The sequence below is a fragment of the Chiloscyllium punctatum genome, chromosome 8, assembly GCF_047496795.1.
Source record: "Chiloscyllium punctatum isolate Juve2018m chromosome 8, sChiPun1.3, whole genome shotgun sequence".
Lineage (NCBI taxonomy): Eukaryota > Metazoa > Chordata > Chondrichthyes > Orectolobiformes > Hemiscylliidae > Chiloscyllium > Chiloscyllium punctatum.
This window is the reverse complement of record NC_092746.1, coordinates 129,079,640-129,101,140: the sequence shown is the minus strand read 5'-3', so window position 1 is coordinate 129,101,140 and position 21,501 is coordinate 129,079,640. Positions and strand designations below refer to the sequence as shown.

Sequence of the window (21,501 nt, the reverse complement as noted above, 5' to 3'; positions counted from 1 at the left end):
CCTGAGTCTATGTTATTCTTCAGCTCTGATGAAATGTGAGCTTGCTATCTCATGGATGCTGCATAACCTGCCGTGATCTTCAGCATTTTTTGTTTCCAATATAGATTCCAGCATCTGCAGAAATTTGCTCCTGTAAAAACAGGGAGGTCTTGCTGAAACAATGCAGAACACTAATCAGACCACAGCTGGAAGACTGAACAGTCTTGGGCCCCTCATCTATAGGGTAATACATAGGCATTGAAGGCAATCCTAAGGAGGTTCACTTGGCTGATCCTGAGTATGGAGGGAACATCTTTTGAGGAGAGGTTGAGCCTGTACTTGGAGTGTTATTCCCATATTTCACAGATGACACTGATAGGGGAGGCAGAGTAAGGAAATGCCGGTGTTTGGTAAGAATCCTTTGGAACAAAGAAAGAAAAGAATGCTTTTATTGAGGGGAAACTTTGCACATGTCATACAAAAGATGGAACAGTCTGTCTCTCCGGGAGAGTCACTCCCCCACCAGCGTGGTTACTTCCTGCACGTGCTCCCTGACCACACGGTCCAACACGGCGTACACATCCCCACATGCTTTTGCCGCTGCGTCCACCACTTTCTCCAGGTGGTCCTCATGCAGCCTCGAGTTCATTTCCAGCAAAGCAATCTGCTGCGACTTGGGGAGCAGAGCCAGGGCCACCTGGGGACCCCCAGCTGACTCTTCGATGTAGCTGAGGTCTACTAAGGGGGTGTCCTCGACAAAGCCTGTGGAGCAGGCACATACGTAGTCCCGCATGGGGATTCCTGCGTCGATCACAGCCAGTGTTGCTGCATTAACACAAGCGCAATAGTTGCCACCGTCTGCCTGCAAGATCTGTGGAGGGGAGAACAAAGCAGGAGGTGAGCACAGGTCTCAGATTTTCAGAGCTGGCAAAGTAGAGGGGAGGTGGTCATCTAGCAACTCCTGACGTCAAACACCAACATATTATTGAACGGCAATTATCCAGAAAGGAAAGAAGCCATTGAACTTCCCAAAACTGTGACACGGGAACATTCAGCCCTCCAGTCTGTTCTGCTATTCAGTTAGATCTCACCTAATCTGTACCTCAACTTTAAACTTTGTTATTCATCCTTTGATAACCTTATACATAAATAATCAGAAAAGGCAGTGATGAACAATGATAGATGTTTAAGAAAATCATTCAGGATTCGCAACATAGATATATTCATGAGAGATTGAAGGATTCTAGGAAGGGGATAAGCCAACCATGGTTCACCAGGGAAGTTGAAGATATTATCAAATTGAAAGAAAAAACAAATCAGTGTGGCAAAGATTAGTGATGAGCAAGAGGATTGGGTAAGTTTTTAAAACCAGCAATAGAGGAGGGAAAAAAAAAATTTTGGAAAGCTAGTAATATCAAAATAGACAGCAAGAGCTTTTTTAATTATATAAAAGGAAGAGAGAAGACAAAGTGAACACAGGCTTCTTCAAGAACGAGGTTGGGTAAACAATAATGGGGAACCAGGAGAGGGCAGAGGAGCTGAATAAATATAGTACTTTACATTAGTCTTCCCAATAGAAGACATTGATAGCATTGCAAAATTCCTGTATGTTCAAAGGGCAAAAGGAGGAGAGGAAATAAATACAATAACTATCATTATTGGAAAAGTGCAAGGGGAATTAACAAGGTGAAAGACCGATAAGTCCCTTGAACATCCTAGGGTAATGAAGGTGGTAGCTACAGAGATAATGGATCTACTGGTGGTAATCTTCAAGGAATCCTTAAATTCTGGAATTGTTGGAAAATGGGGTCCTTTCGAAATGGTGTTCTTAGTATTTCCTGTCTAGCTTGAGACCTCGTTTAACTGTGTTACGGGAGTAACTAGCCTTCGACAAACATGGATTATTTGTCAGTGGGGTCACAGCCATCAGTGTTTTCGGAAAAAAATGTTTGTACTTAGAAGGAATGAAAACTAACTTTCAAATACAATTGGGCAAGGTGGCAACTGCTATCTTGGCACCACAAGTAACTTCATGTTGTCATTGGTCAAGAGGATTTTGACAATGGCAGAGAGGGCTCTGAAAGCAGAAACTTCCTACATTACATGTCTCTCTACCAGTCTTCAAGATTACAAGCCACCTGCACAGCCACATCTATAGATGAGACAGTTCGAGATTTCCACTCGCCCTTATGGGAGGAAGCACTTCCTGACTTCATCCTCAATATTTAGGACTCCGTCCCCTTGTTCCAGAAACTCCCATGAGACAAGAGAGTTTCTGTTCAAATGGGTTGAGGCTGACCACCAAACAAGACAGGATGTACAAAGTAAAGGATAATTGGGATGGGATATAGGGGGACTCTGGTTCAGTGCCTGACTCAGGGACAGAGGCCAGACAGGGGAGTGAAGGTCAGAGCTAAAGGCCAGTTTCTGGCTCTAAATACAATACCTGCACGTAAATGTCAATCTGGGAACGTGGGTAAAGCTGTGTCAAAATGGCAGCTTCAAATGTCTGTTTCAGGTGCAAGGTCATCTCAGACGACTTGCGGTCTCCATGGGGTCTCCTCTTACGCTCGCCTGTGCTGAAGGTTGCCATGCTGTATTGACAGTTTACCATTGCTTTGTCATGTAGGGCTTTACTGCGAGCACCACGAACCTGAAACACAGGAAACTGCAATTACTATCATTCACAACAGAAACAAAGGCAGGGACAGCATAGAGAGAGCTTTACTCTGTATCTAAGCCCATGTTGTCTTTGTCCTGGGAGTGTTTGATGGGGACAGTGTAGAGGAACTTTGCTCTGTATCTAACCCTGTCCTAAGAGTGATTGATGCGGGACAGTTTACTCTGTATCTAACAACTTGCTGTCCCCATCTTTTCCCTGGGAGTGATTGATGGGCAAGGTGTAGAGGGAGCTTTACTCTGTATCTAACCCGTGCTGTCCCTGTCCTGGGAGTGTTTGATGGGGACAGTCTAGAGGGAGCTTTACTCTGTATCTAACCCTGTGCTGTCCCTGTCCTGGGAGTGTTTGATGGGGACAGTGTAGAGGGAGCTTTACTCTGTATCTAACCCTGTGCTGTCCCTGTCCTGGGGGTGTTTGATGGGGGGACAGTGTAGAGGGAGCTTTACTCTGTATCTAACCCTGTGCTGTCCCTGTCCTGGGGGTGTTTGATGGGGGGACAGTGTAGAGGGAGCTTTACTCTGAATCTAACCCTATGCTGTCCCTGTCCTGGGAGTGTTTGATGGGGACAGTGTAGAGGGAGCTTTACTCTGTATCTAACCCCGTCCTGTCCCTGTCCTGGGAGGGTTTGATGGGGGACAGTGTAGAGGGAGCTTTACTCTGTATCTAACCCTGTGCCGACCCTGTCCTGGGAGTGTGTGATGGGGGGACAGTGTAGAGGGAGCTTTACTCTGTATCTAACCCTGTGCTGTCCCTGTCCTGGGAGTGTTTGATGGGGACAGTCTAGAGGGAGCTTTACTCTGTATCAAACCCCGTGCTGTCCCTGTCCTGGGAGTATTTGATGGGGGACAGTGTAGAGGGAGCTTTACTCTGTATCTAACCCTGTGCTGTCCCTGTCCTGGGAGTGTTTGATGGGGGACAGTGTAGAGGGAGCTTTACTCTGTATCTAACCCCATGCTGTCCCTGTCCTGGGAGTGTTTGATGGGGGACAGTGTAGAGGAAGCTTTACTCTGTATCTAACCCCGTGCTGTCCCTGTCCTGGGAGTGTTTGATGGGGGACAGTGTAGAGGGAACTTTACTCTGTATCTAACCCTGTGCTGTCCCTGTCCTGGGAGTGTTTGATGGGGCACAGTGTAGAGGGAGCTTTACTCTGTATCTAACCCCGTGCTGTCCCTGTCCTGAGGGTGTTTGATGGGGGACAGTGTAGAGGGAACTTTACTCTGTATCTAACCCCGTGCTGTCCCTGTCCTGAGGGTGTTTGATGGGGGACAGTGTAGAGGGAGCTTTACTCTGTATCTAACCCTGTGCTGTCCCTGTCCTGGGAGTGTTTGATGGGGGACAGTGTAGAGGGAGCTTTACTCTGTATCTAACCCTGTGCTGTCCCTGTCCTGGGAGTGTTTGATGGAGGGGACAGTGTAGAGGGAGCTTTACTCTGTATCTAACCCCGTGCTGTCCCTGTCCTGGGAGGGTTTGATGGGGGGACAGTGTAGAGGGAACTTTACTCTGTATCTAACCCCGTGCTGTCCCTGTCCTGGGAGGGTTTGATGGGGGACAGTGTAGAGGAAGCTTTACTCTGTACATATTAACGTGCCGTGCCTGCACATGCGCACCGGGTACTTACCTCATGCGGACCGTAAACCACCGCCAGCGCCTTGGTGTTCCCCTGCTCAATATAAGCCGAGCCGTCGGCCTGGGCGAACACTCCCATTCTGGCCTGAATCTTCCGCAGTTCGGTGGGCTTCCTGCCGTCCACGCGGTATCCCTGATCAGAGAACAACTCCATCCCCGCCATCTTGTCGGTCCGCTCACACCAGAAATGGACTGCACCTCCCAGAGACCCTTGCGACAGCGGACTACAACTCCCATCGTCCCCCACGAGTGATCGCACCGCTGCATCCTGGGAATTCTAGGATCAGGCGAGAGGATGAACAAAGGTCTTGTGTTTCTGTCTTAATAAATGACCCCGTGACCTCTCAGGAAATGCCGCTCATGTCTCAATTCTATCATGACTATTTATTATTGATTTATTCTGTATCGTTCCCAATCAATTTGGCCATGTACAAAAACAGAAGTTGCTGGCAAACCAGGTCTATGAGGAGGGGAAATCAAAGTTAACGTTTCAGGTCCAGCGACCCTCCTCGGATGCTGCCTGAAACTGCTGTGCTCTTCCAGCACCACTCTAATCCTGAACCTGGTTTCCAGCATCTGCAGTCATTGTGTTTACCCCGGTGTGAGGACCAATCCGAATGCAGGATATTAGATCAGTTGGCACCACATGCGCATTGGCCGGGGCGCCCGCCAATCAGAGTGGCGTCCGACCGGCGGGCGGCGCGCCCGTCCGCTGATTGGAAGCCACTGCACCAATTCGCGCACCGCCCTCTCGTGATTGGCCAGCGAGTTGACGCCCTCCGTGTCCGAGTGGCCAGAAAGTGTCGGCATTGATGATTGGACGATGCGGACGAGCCCCGCCGTTTGTGGTTGGTGGAAGTTGGGAGTGGGCGTGGCCTCGCCGTGCAACGGTCTCCGCTTCGGGGCACGGGGAGAAAGAGGAGAGAGGCGTCCGAGTGAGTTAGACTGACAGGTATTGGGGGGGGGTTAGACTGACAGGTATTGGGGGGGGGGGGTTAGACTGACAGGTATTGGGGGGGGTGGGGGGAGTCTGTCAGGGGATCTAGTGAGTTAGGCTGACAGGTATGGATGGGGGGGGGGGGGGGGGGAGTCTGTCAGGGGATCTAGTGAGTTAGGCTGACAGGTATGGGGGGGGTTAGACTGACAGGTATTGGGGGGGGTGGGGGGGGAGTCTGTCAGGGGATCTAGTGAGTTAGGCTGACAGGTTTGTGGGGTGAGTCTGTCAGGGGATCACATGGGTTAGGCTGACAGGGTGGGGGGTGATGGAGTGTCAGGGGGTCAAGTCAGTGAGACTGACAGGGGGATTAGTCTGTCAGGGATCATTGAGGGGGGCTGATGGGGGGGTAGTCAGGGTTAGAAGAGGGGGAGCTGGATTGACTGGGGTTTGGGGGGTTTTAACTAATGAGCTTTGGAGTTACACTGGTTTAGATGGATAAGGGTTAGACTGACAAGGGTTCAGGGCATTAGACTGATGGGATTGGGGTTAAACTGAGGGGTTCAGGGCATTAGACTGACGGGATTGGGGTTAGACTGAGGGGTTCAGGGCATTAGACTGATGGGATTGGGGTTAGATTGAGGGGTTCAGGGCATTAAAGGATGAGATTGGGGTTAGACTGAGGGGTTCAGGGCATTAGACTGATGGGATTGGGGTTAGACTGAGGGGTTCAGGGCATTCCACTGATGGGATTGGGGTTAGACTGAGGGGTTCAGGGCATTAGACTGATGGGATTGGGGTTAAACTGACAGGATCAAATGGGCAGGGGATTTGTGGATATACTAACGGGAAGGGTATTGAATTGGAGCAGGACTAAGGAGGGTGGTCAGATACCCTGTTGTGCCCACTGCCCCATAATTCTTGCCCTATCTGGAAACCACACACTTACCTGTTTAAAATAATTCTAACTGGTGGCTTTCCTTTTGTTGCTTTTAAGATAATTGAACTTTGAAGGAATTTCTAAAGCTTTCCAGCACAGCTAGGTGGCACTGGATGATCAGGGGGTCATTGGGAGTGTGGATGCTGATTTATTCATTGTTACTACATGTGCCTCAGGTGAGTCTGTATCAATTTGTGTTCAACAGAATTGGCCTTCCAGCTTTTATTATCACACTGAACAAGTTCCTGCCACTTTGAAATTACAGTGTGGTAAGGTTTGGAACTGAGCTACAGAACAAAGTTCACAGATTAACAAAGATTCATAAACACACACTTTGATTTGCAGAAGTTTATTATATATTAACAACGTCAGGGTGGCAAGAGGGTCTGCAAGTTTAAAATTAGCAAGATTAACTCTGGTATTTTTTAGAGCAGATCTATCATTTACAATTACTCAAAAAGATAACTGGCAATTTGACAGTGTTGTTAACTTTCTCAGAATATCCTAAAGTGTTTTACTAAAGTATTTTTTTAAGTCTAGTCACTGTTGGAATGTCGGATATAAGGGAATTAATTAATGCACAGCAAACAGGCACAGACAATAGTGTGGGAGTGAACAAATCAGTGTTGGGTCTGTGATAAGGGATAAACATAGGTACCAGAGCCTGTGGGGACCTCCTTCACTCTTGTTTCAAAAGTGCTATGATCTTTTATGTCTACCTGTGATCTTCCAACAGTTTGGCACTCCCTCAGCACTGACCCTCCAACAGTGTGGCACTCCCTCAGCATTGACCCTCTGATAGTTCGGCACTGTCTCAGCACTGACTCTCTGATAATGCAGCACTCCCTCAGCACTGACCCTCCGACAGTGTGATACTCCCTCACCACTGACCCTCTGAGAGTGTAACACTCCCTCACCACTGACCCCCATTCTGTACGGCACTCCCTCAGCACTGACCCGCCGACAGTGTGGCACTCCCTCAGCATGGAACCTCCAACAGGGTGGTACTCCCTCAGCACTGACCCTCTGACATTGCAGCGCTCCTTCAGCACTGACCCTCTGATCGTGCAGTGCTCCCTCAACACTGACCCTCCAAAAGTACAACACTCCCTCAGCACTGACCCCTTGACAGCGCAATGCTCCCTCAGCACTGACCCTACGACAGTGTGACACTCCCTCACCATTGACCCCTTGACAGTGTGACACTCCCTTCAGCACTGACCCTCCCACAGTGTGGCACTTCCTTCAGCACTGACCCTCCAACAGTGCAGTACTCCCTCAGCACTGACACACTGACCATACAGCACACCCTCAATACTGCATTGGGAGCCTGGAATTTTTGCTTAAGTCTCTGAACGGAGACCTGAAGTACAAAGTCCCCATTGACACACTGAAGTTTGCAGTGAAATGGAAACCTCCTCAGTGCACGTCGCAGCCCAGTGAGTTCTCTTAACCCAACAGCAGTCAGCCTCCGAGCAATGTGCAGTAACTGGCACTGAGTTGAAGTGAAGGAGACAGATGAAGGTGGTTTCCATGCCAACATGCTTTTCCGTCTCTCCCTGACAGCCACACCCTGAATTGCAGCCCTGAGCCATGGTGCAACCGGAGAAGTTTCAGTTTGCTATCGATCGCGGTGGAACTTTCACCGATATCTTCAGCCGGTGTCCGGGGGGCAAAATTCGTGTCATGAAGCTGCTCTCTGAGGACCCAGCCAATTACCAAGATGCTCCCACCGAGGGTATCAGGAGAATACTAGAGGAGGTAAATCTCTGTGCACTCTATAGGCATGGGGACATCTTTATTAATTGTATGTTAGTTGTGTGTGTTTGAATGGATGTGTCGGAAATTAACTGGAGCTTCGCTTATGCTTATGTACAAAGGAACAGACTGAAAATAGTGTCATTAGATTTCAAGGCGCATGTTTGTATCGAATAAAATTAAAGCTTATGATGGTGTGTTAAGGTGGGTTCGGGTTTTATCCTCCAATATTTGGAAAAGAAGAACTCATGGATTGTCTCAGGAAATCATTAGAAGAGAGTGGCTTTGTGCACAAATCACTGCAGGAGGAAGAGACCCCTGTGTCATTCCTAACAGAATTACACTGATTTCATTGAGGGAGACCTGTGACATCATGCACAGAACATTGCTGAAGAATGGGCAGTGGACCCAGTGGCATTGCTCCCACTGGCTTTCTGAAAGAGGGGTGTTGAACACTCTAGCATTAGGCTGTCCTATAGGGAGAGTGTGCACAGCAGTGTCTCCCACTGATTCAGCTTTCTGTGTGTGCCTGTGACAGGAGACAGGGATGCAGCTGCCTCGGGATCGTCTGATTGACACATCCAGGATCGACTGGATCCGGATGGGAACGACCGTCGCCACAAACGCACTGCTGGAGCGAAAGGGAGAGCGAGTCGCACTGGTGATCACCAAAGGGTTCAAGGACTTGCTGCACATTGGTAACCAGTCCCGGCCGAAGATATTCGACCTGGTAAACCTTCACAAATCACTCTTTTAGCCACAGCTGGAGTTTTGTGTCTCTTTTTAGGTACAACACTTTCCATTGTCATACCCTTGGATAAGGAGCAATAGAGATTTCCCGGCATAAGATCAGTGAGCAGAAGAGAGGCTGGAAAAGCTGGGATTGTTATCCACAGAGCAAATGGGGATGATTTATTTGAGGTGTGTGAAATCAGGACATTCAGGTTTCATTTTAGAAGCCGTTAACTATGTCCGAGTTCTCTGAAAAAATATGTAGTTTAAGGGATTAAGCAGGAGATTCAGAAGCACAGGTTCAGTTCAAATAACCTGACGCACTAGCAGAGAACTGACTTAAGGCTGAGCAGGACTGGGAGCTCAATGTTCCAAATGTTTGAGTCTTCAGAAAGGACAGGTGCTGAAGGAATGGTGCTGGGGTAAGTTTGGTAACTATTGTGATAAACCACCTCCCAGTCACCGCCCACTTTAATTCCCCTTCCCACTCCCTTTCCGACATGACCAACCTTGGCCTCGTCCATTGCTACAACGAACCAAACCACAAATCGGAGGAACAATGCCTCATTTTCCGCCTGGGCAGCCTACAGCCTGGAGGACTTAACATTGAGTTCTCCAATTTCAAATAACCTCCTATCCCATCCCCTAACTCCCTTCCCTGCTACTCCCCCTCCCTCCCACTCTTCCTTGCCACCAACTGGACCTATTCCTCCTATTGACCAACTAGGTCATACTCTCTATCTGACTTCACCTATCCTCACTTCACCACCCTGCCCCCACCACCCCTTTTATCTGCAGCTCCCCCTACACCCACCCCGAATCCTGAAGAAGGGTTACACCTGAAAATGTTGACTTCTGCACCTCCTGATGCTGCCTGACTTGCTGTGTTCTCCCAGTCTCCTGCCTGTCTACAAAGCCCATGTTGTTACAACAGCTGGAGGTACAGCACCTCACTTTCAGCTTTAGCACTTTACAGCCTCAGGATTCAACATCGAGTTCAGCAACTTCAGAGCATGAATTCTCTTTAATATGATAATCCCTCACTCACCCTGTCTCCATTGTCTTATTTGCATTCAGTAGTTAATCTGTTTCATGCAGTTAACATCTATTCTTCATCTCTCCCTCTCTTTCTCTCTGCCTGATCTTTGTGTGCCACTCTGGTTTCCATGCTGTAGGAAGGATGTTGTGAAACTTGAAAGGGTTCAGAAAAGATTTACAAAGATGTTGCCAGGGTTGGAGGTTTGAGCTATAGGGAGAGGTTGAACAGGCTGGGGCTGTTTTCCCTGGAGTGTTGGAGGCTGAGGGGGGAGCTTATAGAGGTTTATAAAATCATGAGGGGCGTGGATAGGATAGACAAAGTAATTTCACTGGGGTGGGGGAGTATAGAACTAAAGGGCATAGGTTTAAGGTGAGAGGGGAAAGATATAAAAGGGACCTAAGGGGCAACGTTTTCATGCAAAGGATGGTGTGTGTACGTATTGATCTGCCAGAGGAAGTGGAGGCTGGTACACTTACAGCATTTAAAAGGCATCTGGTTGGGTATCTGAATAGGAAGGGTTTACAGGGATATGGGCCAAGTGCTGGCAAATGGGACTAGATTAGGTTGGGATATCTGGTCAGCATGGACAAGTTGGACCGAAGGGTCTGTTTCTGTGTTGTACATCTCTATGACCTGCTGAGTTTCTCTAGCAATTTCCATTTTATTCATAATTCCGGCAGTGGAAGAGGCTAGCCGCAAGGGAGACCTGGAATTCAAAAGCAACAAAGGGAAACAGGATCCTGTGGTTGGCTGGGGTGGGGGGGATGTCATGTTCTTGGAGCAGTTCTCCTGACTCCTGTGATGCTGTTTGAGAAACGTCAGAAGCCTATCCTGGGACCGTGAGCTGCACAGGGATTTAACTTTCACCCAGACGGGCAGGTGCAATGGAGGTCATTGCTCATGAGTTTTGAGATTATGTTTTCCAAAGTGGTATCCTGATGCAGTAGCTGGAATTTTATTGGCACACTGTGGACTGCTTTCCCACCCCACTGCCACTGCATTTCCTGAAAGAGGCAGTTAGTGCAAGAAGGATCAATCCTGCACCAAGTTTCTGAGCAAGGGACTCGGAATCAGAAAGTGCAATTGAAAGCCATCTCGCTGCTCCTGCCTTTGATCTCCCACCCCCTTCCATTGTGCCCCCCACCTCACCACCCCCATCCCACCCTCCTCCATCCTACCCTCCTCCATCCTTCCACAGTGCCCCCATCCCACCCTCCTCCCTCTTTCCATAGTCCTCCCCCACTACCTCATCCCACCCTCCTCCCCCCTTCCACAGTGCCCCTCCCCTCACCACCCCCATCCCACCCTCCTCCCCCCTTCCACAGTGCCCCTCCCCTCACCACCCCCATCCCACCCTCCTCCCCTCTTCCACAGTGCCCCCCACCTCACCACCCCCATCCCACCCTTCTCTCCCCTTCCATAGTGCCCCTTTACTACCCCATCCCACCCTCCTCCCCCCTTCCATAGTGCCCCACCCCCACTACCCCATCCCACCTTTCTTCACCTTTGAACTTTAATCCTTCCAGTCCTGGTTCCTAAGCTCCAGGAAAGATCCGCTGCTACCCAGTGAGATCGGCACTTAATATGATGACTTCATGCAACAACAAAAAGTGATGTGGAACACTCTCCAGCTGGTGGACATCCCTGTGGCCTGGGCAGGGCAGTGATGGATGAAGTTTAACATGGAGCTCTGCTGGTTTAATTGGAGGAAAGGAAAATAGGAATATTTACTGAATGGTCTTCATCATGCAGTCACTAGCTCTATCTCTCCCTCCCTGTGTGCCTGTCTCCCTCTCCTCCCCTTTTTGCACATTCTCTCTCTTTCTCTTACTCTTCCCTTTACACACCAAAGATTCTCAGACAGCGCCTTCCAAACCAACAACCACTTCCATCTGGAAGGACAAGGGCAGCAGATACATGGGAACACCATCCCCTTCAAGTTCCCCGCCAAGCCACTAACCATCCTGACTTGTAAATATATTGCCGTTCCTTCACTGTCGCTGGGTCAAAATCTGAAATTCCGTCCTTCAGGTCATTGTAGGTCAACCTATAGCACATGGACTGTAGTGGTTCAAGGGCAGCTAGGGACAGGCCAATAAATGCTGGGCCCAGCCAGCATTGCTCCCATCCCACAAAAAAAATGAATAAATAAAAAAAACACACACACACTCTCTCCCTCTCTCTCTCACACACACGCACACACACAATCTCTCTCTCTCTCTCTCTCTCTCTCTCTCACACGGACTCACAAACACATGCACACACATTCTCTCACACACAGAAACATACGCACGCATTCTCTCTCTCTGTCAAATATAAACACATGCACACACTCTCTCACACAAACACATGCACATTTATGTTTTATCTCTCTCGCATAAACACACACATTCTTTCTCTCTCTCACACACACACACACACACACACTAACCTCCCGGAGAAGAATGCCTCTCCCTCTCTGTCCTACAACTCCTTTTACACTAATGCTCATATTCTCTCTTTCTCTTTTTTCCCTTCTACATTCCGTTCCCTCCAGATGCATGGTTTCTCACTCTGATTTTTTTTCTCTCCTTGTTGCCTGCCTCTGCCTTCTCTGCATGCTCTCTCATACCCTGCCTCTCTCTCCCTCCTGTAGGAGATTGTGATGCCGGAGGTATTATACGAAGAGGTAATCGAAGTTGATGAGCGAGTAGTTCTGCAGCAGGATGGCTGCCAGCTGCCTAAGCAGCCTGGCCTGGAGACAGGACTGGGTAGGTGGTGTCCATGTCTCTGCTTATCGAGAATAAATCATAGAATTTAACAGCTCACTGTGACCATCTATCAATAAAACAGGAGATTCACCAAGAACCACATCTTAATCTTCAGGGTTTGATATCTCTCACACTCCATCCCTCAGAGTTCCTGACGCTTGTTGTTTTGCCTCACTGAGATGAGTTTTTGAATCCTATACTCACTCCGTCATGAGACTGCCTCTTTCCATCTCCATGATACCAGGCATCTCTGGCACACCCTCAGTTCTTCAGCTGCTGAAATCTTCATCCAAGTCTTTGTTACACCTTGGTTTAACTTTTCTAACCCAACTCTGGTCTCCCATCTTCCACTCTCTGGAACCTCATGGTCATCAGAAACTTACTGCCGTTGTTGTAAATCCGACTGAGTCCTGTTCATTTGTCAGCTCCTTACTCGCACTCTTACTCTGGCTCCCAGTGAGATTTTAAAACTCGTTTCCTTCCTTACAGACATACAGTTGCCTTGCACTCCCCTTGTCTCAATAGCCTTCTCCAACCCCAAAATCTCTGCATTGTTTTAGCTCCAAGCTCTTCTGCATCACTGATGGTAATTGCACCACTCATTAATGCCCAATGCACAGTGAAGGAAAGATAGACAGGTGGAGAAGTCTATGTTTTTATGTTTTTAACACCTCTAGTCGAGGGAGCACTTTACGACATTGCGTTGCATTGAAAACATGGTTTGATAAATCCAAACATTTCTTCTTTTGGGAGTGAGTTTGTAGAGCGGACATCTTGAAAGATTACTTGAAAGCTTCTTTGTATTGTTGCAGGAGCCACAGGGGAGCGCGTAGAGGTTTGGAAAGCCGTGAACATGTCACAGCTGAAAGGGCAGCTGATGGGAATCCTATTGAGGGGCATCCAGAGCCTGGCAGTGGTCCTGCTCCATTCCTACATGTAAGACACGTGGCATTAACAACACAGCCCTTAACCCTCCTTGCTGCTTGTTCTAGAACATTCCCTGTTAGCCATGAAACATCCCCGCGCCCCCCTTTCCTTGTTATATAAGAGTGTGCAGGGAGATTACGGTGTAATAGAATCATAGAATCCCTGCCATATGTAGCCAAACCATTTGACCCATCGAGACCACTCTGAGTCTCCGAAGAGCAAGCAACCAGACACACCCCTTCCCCAGTCCCTATAACCCTGCATTTCCCATGGCTAATCCACCTAGCCTGCACATCCCTGGACACTATGGGTAGTTTAGTATGACCACTCTATCTTTGAAATGTGGGAGGAAACCCACACAGACACAGGTCAATGTACAAACTCTACACAGACAGTCACCCAAATCTGGAATCAAACCCAGGTCACTGGTGCTGTGAGGCATCAGTGGTAACCACTGAGTCATTGTGCTCCCCTGTTGTGCCTGGAAAATTAATATTCTCTCCTGTAACATCCCTAGTGATGGTCATTCTAGAACATTTCCTTGGAATTCCTGTTTAAAAATTGAGCCCTGACAACTCTGAATCATTTCTCACCAAGATGACAGTTCTGGAACTTCCCTCCTATCAGCTGTTGGTTCTGGAATGTTTCTGCAAGCTCCCAGTTCAAGAATATTCTTCCCCAGGCTGTCTGTTCCAGAGCAAACGTTTCTGGAGCATTCCACTCCGAATTGTGATTTAACTGTTCGGAATTAATCTTGAACGTAGCTGATGATCCTTGTTCTCTCCCCACTCTCTCCCTCGTCCCTCCCTCCTCCCACCCTTGTCTCTCTGTAGATGGCCTCATCACGAGAAACAAATTGGGGATTTGGCAAAGCAACTCGGGTTCAAACACATCTCACTGTCCTCGGAGGTGATGCCCATGATCCGTGCTGTCCCTCGTGGTTACACAGCCTGTGCTGATGCCTACCTGACACCGTGCATTAAGAAATACCTCAATGGCTTCTGTGCAGGATTCCAGGACAGTCTCAAAGTAAGGGGGTTATATTATAACAAAAAAGTTCTTTTCTCGATCTCAGTTTACAGAAAATCTGTTCAAACTTCTTGTCATTTCAGTGATTCCCCCAGTATTGAGCATGTGTGAATGAATGTGGTTTTTGCATGTGTTGGTGAGCACGTGTGTATCTGGACATGTTTGGAGTACAATGACTTAGTACCTATGTTACTGCATTAATGTTAATTCATGGGCTGAGGTAAATGTTTCTGAGAAATAAGATTAAATTCCACTTTGGCAGTTGCGAAATTTAAATCTGATCAATTAGAAATAAACTGGAATATAAAGTTAGTCTCAGTAATAGTGATCATGAAATTACCAGATTATTGTAGTAATAAAGCCTGGTTCACAAGTGCCGTTGAGGGAGGGAAATCTGTCATCTCCTACACGATGCCATCTGAAATGGCCAAGCAAGTCACTTGAGAGTGTGGTGCCAGAAAAGCACAGCCAGTCAGCAGCATCCGAAGAACAGGAGGATCGACATTTTGGGAATTTCCGGATGAAGGGCTTCTGTCCGAAACGTCAATTTTCCTGCTCCTTGGATGCTGCCTGACCAGCTGTGCATATCAAGCACCACATTCCTGAGTCTGATTTTCAGCATCTGCAGTCCACACTTTCTCTCAGCAAGTCTCTCGGTTGTATTCCTACAGTTGGCTTGTTACCACCTCCTGTGCTACCAGGAATTCTCTGAGTCTGAGAATGAAATAAAACAATACATGTGTGCATTGTGTTTACATGTGCATGGGAGTGTGTGGGAATGTGAAGATGGTAATGGGAGTATTTGTGTGGTTATGAGAAAGAGAATGTGCTAGTCTGTACGGAAATGCATTCATGTCTGTTATTATGACCTGAGCTGATTGAAATAACTCCACAGAGGTCGGTATCCCATCACCGAGTCACTGTTTATTTACATGGAAACAGTTCTTGACTCTAGTACTGCCTCTTCAGGGACAGTTATCAGTATTTCTGACGTTTCCTTTTTTATAGCTGCAGTAGTGAGTACAGTGGGTTATTTCTTGATTATATGTTTTTTGGAGATAAGTCTCTTGATTAAGCTTAAAATATAAGCGATAACTATTACAAGGGGACATAAATTTAAGGGGAAGGGTGGAAGGTAAAGGGGGGATGTCAGGGGTAGGTTCTTTACCCAGAGAGTGGTGGGGGGCATGGAATGTGCTGCCTGTGGGAGTGGCAGAGTTAGAATCATTGGTGACCTTTAAGCAGCAATTGGATAGGTACATGGATAGGTGCTTAAGCTCGGACAAATGTTCGGCACAACATCGTGGGCCGAAGGGCCTGTTCTGTGCTGTATTGTTCTATGTTCTATTAATTTAACCTGGTACAGTGTTTTGTAGAGGAATAAGACGGTCTTATTTTCTGGGTATGTAGATTGTGAAGGAGCAAAAATGGCCTTTGCAGTGAGATGTACTTCTTGTCAGATGTGGGAATTTAAAGGGAGTTTAAGGGTTACTGCGGATTATATCTGCCGTAAATGCTGTTGGATGCGAATCTTATCAGATCGAATGGATCTGTTGGAGAGACAGATAGAAGCAATGAGGAATTTGCAACAGCAACAGTATGTGATGGATGGCAGGTATAGGAAGGGGGGAAAGTCTCAGATACAGTCACATGGATGGGTTAACTCCATAAAGGGTAAGAGAGGTAGGCAGCTAGGGCAGGAGTCTTTTGTGGATATACCCATTTCAAACAGGTATGCTGTTTTGGAAAATGTAGGAGGTGATGGGTTCTCAGGGGAACGTTGCACGAACAGCGAAGTTTCTGGTATTGAGACTGGCTCTAATGCAATGAGGGGTACGTCGGCTTCCAAGAGATCAATTGTGTAAGGGGATTCTGTAGTCTGAGGAACAGACAGACATTTCTGTGGCCAGCAGAGAAAAAGCAGAATGGTGTGTTGTTTCCCTGGTGCCAGGATCAAGGATGTCTCAGAGAGGGGAGACAGAATGTTCTCACGGGGGAGAGGGACCAGCAAGATGTCATTGTCCACATTGGAACCAATGACATTGGAAGGGAAAAGGTTGAGACTCTGAAGGGAGATTACAGAGAGTTAGGTAGAAGTTTAAAAAGGAGGTCCTCAAAGGTATTAATATCTGGATTATTCCCAGTACTACGAGCTAGTGAGGGCAGGAATAGGAGGATAGAGCAGATGAATGCATGGATGAGGAGCTGGTGTATGGGAGAAGGATTCACATTTTTGGATCATTGGAATCTCTTTTGGGGTAGAAGTGGCCTGTACAAGAAGGACAGATTGCACCTGAAATGGAAAGGGACTAATATACTGGCAGGGAAATTTGCTAGAACCGCTCGGAAGGATTTAAACTAGTTAAGGTGGGGGGGGGGGGGGTGCGACCCAGGGAGATAGTGAAAGAGATCAATCTGAGACTGGTACAGTTGAGAACAGAAATGAGTCAAACAGGCAGGGACAAGGTAGGACGAATAAATTAAACTGCATTTAGTTCAATGCAAGGGGCCTAACAGGAAAGGCAGATGAACTCAGGACATGGTTAGGAACATGGGACTGGGATATCATAGCAATTACAGAAACATGGCTCAGGGATGGGCAGGACTGGCAGCTTAATGTTCCAGGATACAAATGCTACAGGAAGGATAGAAAGGGAGGCAAGAGAGGAGGGGGAGTGGCATTTTTGATAAGGGATGGCATTACAGCTGTGCTGAGGGAGGATATCCTCGGAAATACATCCAGGGAAGTTATTTGGGTGGAACTGAGAAATAAGAAAGGGATGATAATCTTATTGGGATTGTATTATAGACCTCCTAATAGTCAGAGGGAAATTGAGAAACAAACTTGTAAGGAGATCTCAGCCATCTGTAAGAATAATAGGGTATGATTCAGAGATGCCAGTGTTGGACTGGGGTGTACAAAGTTAAAAATCACACAACACCAGGTTATAGTCCAACAGGTTTAATTGGAAGCACACGAGCTTTCGGAGCGACGGTCCTTCATCAGGTGATTGTGGAGGGCTCGATCGTAACACAGAATTTGTAGCAAAAACTTACAGTGTGATGTAACTGAAATTATACATTGAAGAATTGATTGTCTGTTAAGCCTTTCATCTGTTAGAATACAGTGATAGTTTCACTTCTTTCATGTGTAAATCACAAAACCCTTTTTTTTAAAATTGCATTCTTGGGTTCGCTGTTAACAATGGTGATATCTAGACAATATGTTGAAGGTGTTGGCGCCCTGTGTTCTCTGTCTATGACCTGATGTTTAGATTGATTCTAATCTAAAAAGTGAGATAACAGAGTTTTACATAAATTCATGCAGTTTTTGAGCTCAGAGTTCTACGTGAATGTATGCAATTTTTGAGCAAAGTGCAATGTAACTCTGCAAGTACAAAAAAATTCGCCACACAAAATATATGTGTGCATATGGGTCTTTGTCTGTGTGTGTGCCTGTCTGGGGTGGGGGTTGTGAGTGTGAGAAAGTGTGTGTGTGTGTAGTGAGTGCAGAGTGTCTTAAGTCTGTGAGGAGGTGCATATGTGGGAGTGTGTGTGTCTATAAGGGTGTGTGTGGGTGTCTGTGTGCGCGTCTGTGTGTACCTGTGTCTGTGTGTATTTTGCATCAGTATTTACTGTGGAAAAGGATATGAAAGATATAGACTGTAGGGAAATAGATGGTGACATCTTGCAAAATGTTCAGATTACAGACAAGGAAGTACTGGATGTCTTGAAAGGGATAAAGGTGGATAAATCCTCAGGACCTGATCAGGTGTACCCGAGAACTCTGTGGGAAGCTAGAGAAGTGATTGCTGGGCCTCTTACTGAGATATTTGTATCATCACTAGTCACAGGTGAGGTGCCAGAAGACTGGAGGTTGGCAAACGTGGTGCCACTTTTAAGAAGGGCAGTAAAGACAAGCCAGGGAACTATAAACCGGTGAGCCTGACCTCGGTGGTGGGCAAGTTGTTGGAGGGAATCCTGAGGGACAGGATGTATATGTATTTGGAAAGGCAAGGACTGATTAGGGATAGTCAACATGGCTTTGTACGTGGGAATCATGTCTCACAAACTTGATTGAGTTTTTTGAAGAAGTAACAAAGAGGATTGATGAGGACAGAGCAGTAGATGTGATCTATATGGACTTCAGTAAGGCGTTCAGCAAGGTTCCCCATGGGAGACTGATTAGCAAGGTTAGATCTCACAGAATACAGGGAGAACTAGCCATTTGGATACAGAACTGGCTCAAAGGTAGAAGACAGAGGGCGGTGGTGGAGGGTTGTTTTTCAGACTGGAGGCCTGTGACCAGTGGAGTGCCACAAGGATTGGTGCAGGGTCCTCTACTTTTTGTCATTTACATAAATGATTTGGATGTGAGCATAAGAGTTACAATTAGTAAGTTTGCAGATGACACCAAAATTGGAGGTGTAGTGGACAGCAAAGAGGGTTACCTCAGATTACAACAGGATCTGGACCAGATGGGCCAATTGGCTGAGAAGTGGCAGATGGAGTTTAATTCAGATAAAAGCGAGGTGCTGCATTTTGGGAAAGCAAATCTTAGCAGGACTTATACACTTAATGGTAAGGTAAAAACAATGATTGCAGATGCTGAAAACCAAATACTGGATTCGTGGTGCTGGAAGAGCACAGCAGTTCAGGCAGCATCCAACGAGCAGCGAAATCGACGTTTCGGGCAAAAGCCCTTCATCAGGAACCTTAATGGTAAGGTCTAGGGAGTGTTGCTGAACAAAGAGACCTTGGAGTGCAGGTTCTTAGCTCCTTGAAAGTGGTGTCGCAGGTAGATAGGATAGTGAAGAAGGCGTTTGGTATGCTTTCCTTTATTGGAGAGAGTATTGAGTACAGGAGTTAGGAGGTCATGTTGCAGCTGTACAGGACATTGGTTGAACCAGATTAACAGCTCCAGTCAGGGAACTCGTATACTAGGAGGTCTAGCTAGTTGATGTTACAGTCACTACACTGATGTCACAACGGGATAAGCTGGACCTCACCAGTGTAACCTGGCATGATGGATCCTAACCTTGTTCTTTTGTAACTGTGGAAGTCAGTTGCCTCACAAGAGGCAGCCACTGTACCTTTAAAATAGAATAAAAACTTTTTAAACAAAACAAAAAGAAAAAAAAACAAAAATGCAAATATCAGGAATGGATTCAAAATTGCACTATTCCTTCTGTTCCTGTATTATCCTTATAAACACTCAAATCTCAGTGAAGAGTTAGCACTCTCTATACTAAGGCTCTTTGCTCAGACTCTGGATGGTCCAGCTACAACTAGTTTCCTTTCAGTGAATTTCTGTGCAGTCCCTAGATGCTTTATCCCTTCATCAGGTATCTCGCCTCAAGATCAACCATAAACTAAAGTAAACTCATACATTATTTTCAGAGTAACGACGCAAGATCCCTAAATTTAGTGCCCAGGAGACCTTCATTCTCTGGCAAACACTACACCCAGACCCACTTGCTTTCTGGGTTGTTTGACCTTTGTCACTGAACTCCTGTTGTAAGCTACAGCACAGTGCTTTTTTTCTCGACCTTTTATAATGAAATGAACTGTTCACCTCAAGGGTTTAAAACCTCATTAAAAGTCATGTAACCAAAATCAATCTCCACATCTCTCATCACTAAACCACGAGAGCGCTCAAAAGTGAAACTAAACCAAGTCTCCTCTTTGTTAACACACAAAGTACAAACTATAAGTTCAGCCTACAGTCCAAAGGTTAGGTGAATTGGCCATGCTAAATTGCCCACAATGTTCAGGGATGTGTCGGTTAGGTCCATTAGTCAGGAGTAAATGTAGGGTAATGGGTCTGGGTAGGATACTCTTCGGAGGGGTGGTGTGGACTTGTTCTTATTCTTAACAAAAGGCTTGTGCGATTGTCTTTGGGAATGTGCAGGAAGGTTGGTGTTGCTGAGCTGCAGCTATGATCTACCGCAGGGTGAGTTTCCATTCTCACAGGGGAGTGTAAAGAACTGGAGAAAGAATGAGTAATCCACGATGTCTCCCAGTGACTATCACAGGTGGGGGAAACTTTGGCCCTGCTCAGCAACGTCCACACAGGTGGTGTAGGACGTGGGAAAGCACTCCACGTCAGTTTAGGACAAAGACTAGATCCCTTCAGCCCTCTCAATGCTAATGCTCTTTCACTCTAGGATGTTCGGGTGCTGTTCATGCAGTCTGATGGTGGGCTGACTCCGATGGAGCAGTTTAGTGGGTCTAGAGCTATCCTCTCAGGTCCAGCAGGAGGCGTCGTTGGCTACGCACTCACCACACGCACGGGTGGCTGTGCAAAGCCGGTCATTGGCTTTGACATGGGAGGTGAGTAACAATCCTTTCTACCCCTCAGTCTCCTGCTGAGGAGCAGCACCTTCTCCCTTTGGGATCACAGTGCCCCTTCCCAATCCCCTGCCTCCTCACCATGGTAACCTCCCAAGCAGGGAACATTCACCACCCCTTCTAATACACACTCTCACTCACACACTCACTCACTCTCTCACACACACACACACACACACACACGACATTGTCAAACCCCCTCCAATGGACATTTACACTTCCTGCCAGCGCCCAACCAAAGTAGCATATTCCTTTTCCCCGAGTGACATTCACACCTCCCTCCAAAGCATTGAGCAGAATTTCGGCGGAGAAGTAACACCTATTCCGAAAAATCCTGACGAACCTATCCCAACAGTCACTGCATCAGAGGTCAGATCAGTTTTCCATTGTGTGAATCCAAGGAAAGCGATGGGACCAGACGGAGTACCAGGCTGTGCACTCAGAGCAAGCGCAGATCAACTGGCAGAGGTCTTCTCTGACACTTTCAGCCTCTCCCTGCAGCAGGCCACTGTCCCTGCCTGTTTCAAGTGGGCCAACATCATCCCTGTGCCTAAGAAGGCTCATGCAGCATGTCTCAGTGACTACCACCCAGTGGCCCTAACCTCAGTGGGCATGAAGTGCTTTGAAAGGCTGGTCATGGCATTAATCAACTTAATCAACTTTCCTTATGAAAGACTTTTGCCCTAAACGTCGATTTCCTGCTGCTCGGATACTGCCTGGCCTGCTGTGCTTTTCCAGCACCACTCTAATCCTGAC

General features: G+C 47.2%; 2 protein-coding genes across 3 annotated transcripts in view; one reads left to right on the top strand and one right to left on the bottom strand.

The window, feature by feature from the left end:
* Window positions 1-411: 411 nt before the first annotated feature.
* On the bottom strand, window positions 412-4,488 carry exosc4 (exosome component 4). The gene is made up of 3 exons (XM_072576488.1): window positions 4,278-4,488; window positions 2,426-2,632; window positions 412-850 (listed from the first exon to the last, which is right to left on the bottom strand). The coding sequence occupies exons 1-3, from the start codon at window positions 4,446-4,448 to the stop codon at window positions 491-493; spliced, it is 738 nt and encodes a 245-aa protein (XP_072432589.1). The 5' UTR covers window positions 4,449-4,488; the 3' UTR covers window positions 412-490.
* Window positions 4,489-5,114: 626 nt separating this feature from the next.
* The window catches only part of oplah (5-oxoprolinase, ATP-hydrolysing), a 58,967-nt gene continuing 42,580 nt past the window's right edge, over window positions 5,115-21,501 (top strand). Inside the window, exons 1-8 of one of the 2 annotated variants that reach the window (XM_072576483.1) lie at window positions 5,115-5,220; window positions 6,217-6,335; window positions 7,726-7,920; window positions 8,456-8,647; window positions 12,324-12,438; window positions 13,251-13,374; window positions 14,199-14,394; window positions 20,562-20,727. In XM_072576483.1, the coding sequence (XP_072432584.1) occupies window positions 7,753-7,920; window positions 8,456-8,647; window positions 12,324-12,438; window positions 13,251-13,374; window positions 14,199-14,394; window positions 20,562-20,727 (961 nt within the window). In that variant the 5' untranslated portion in view covers window positions 5,115-5,220; window positions 6,217-6,335; window positions 7,726-7,752. Of the gene's footprint in view, window positions 5,238-6,216; window positions 6,336-7,725; window positions 7,921-8,455; window positions 8,648-12,323; window positions 12,439-13,250; window positions 13,375-14,198; window positions 14,395-20,561; window positions 20,728-21,501 lie in introns of both variants that reach the window. The other variant, XM_072576484.1, reaches the window with a different exon arrangement.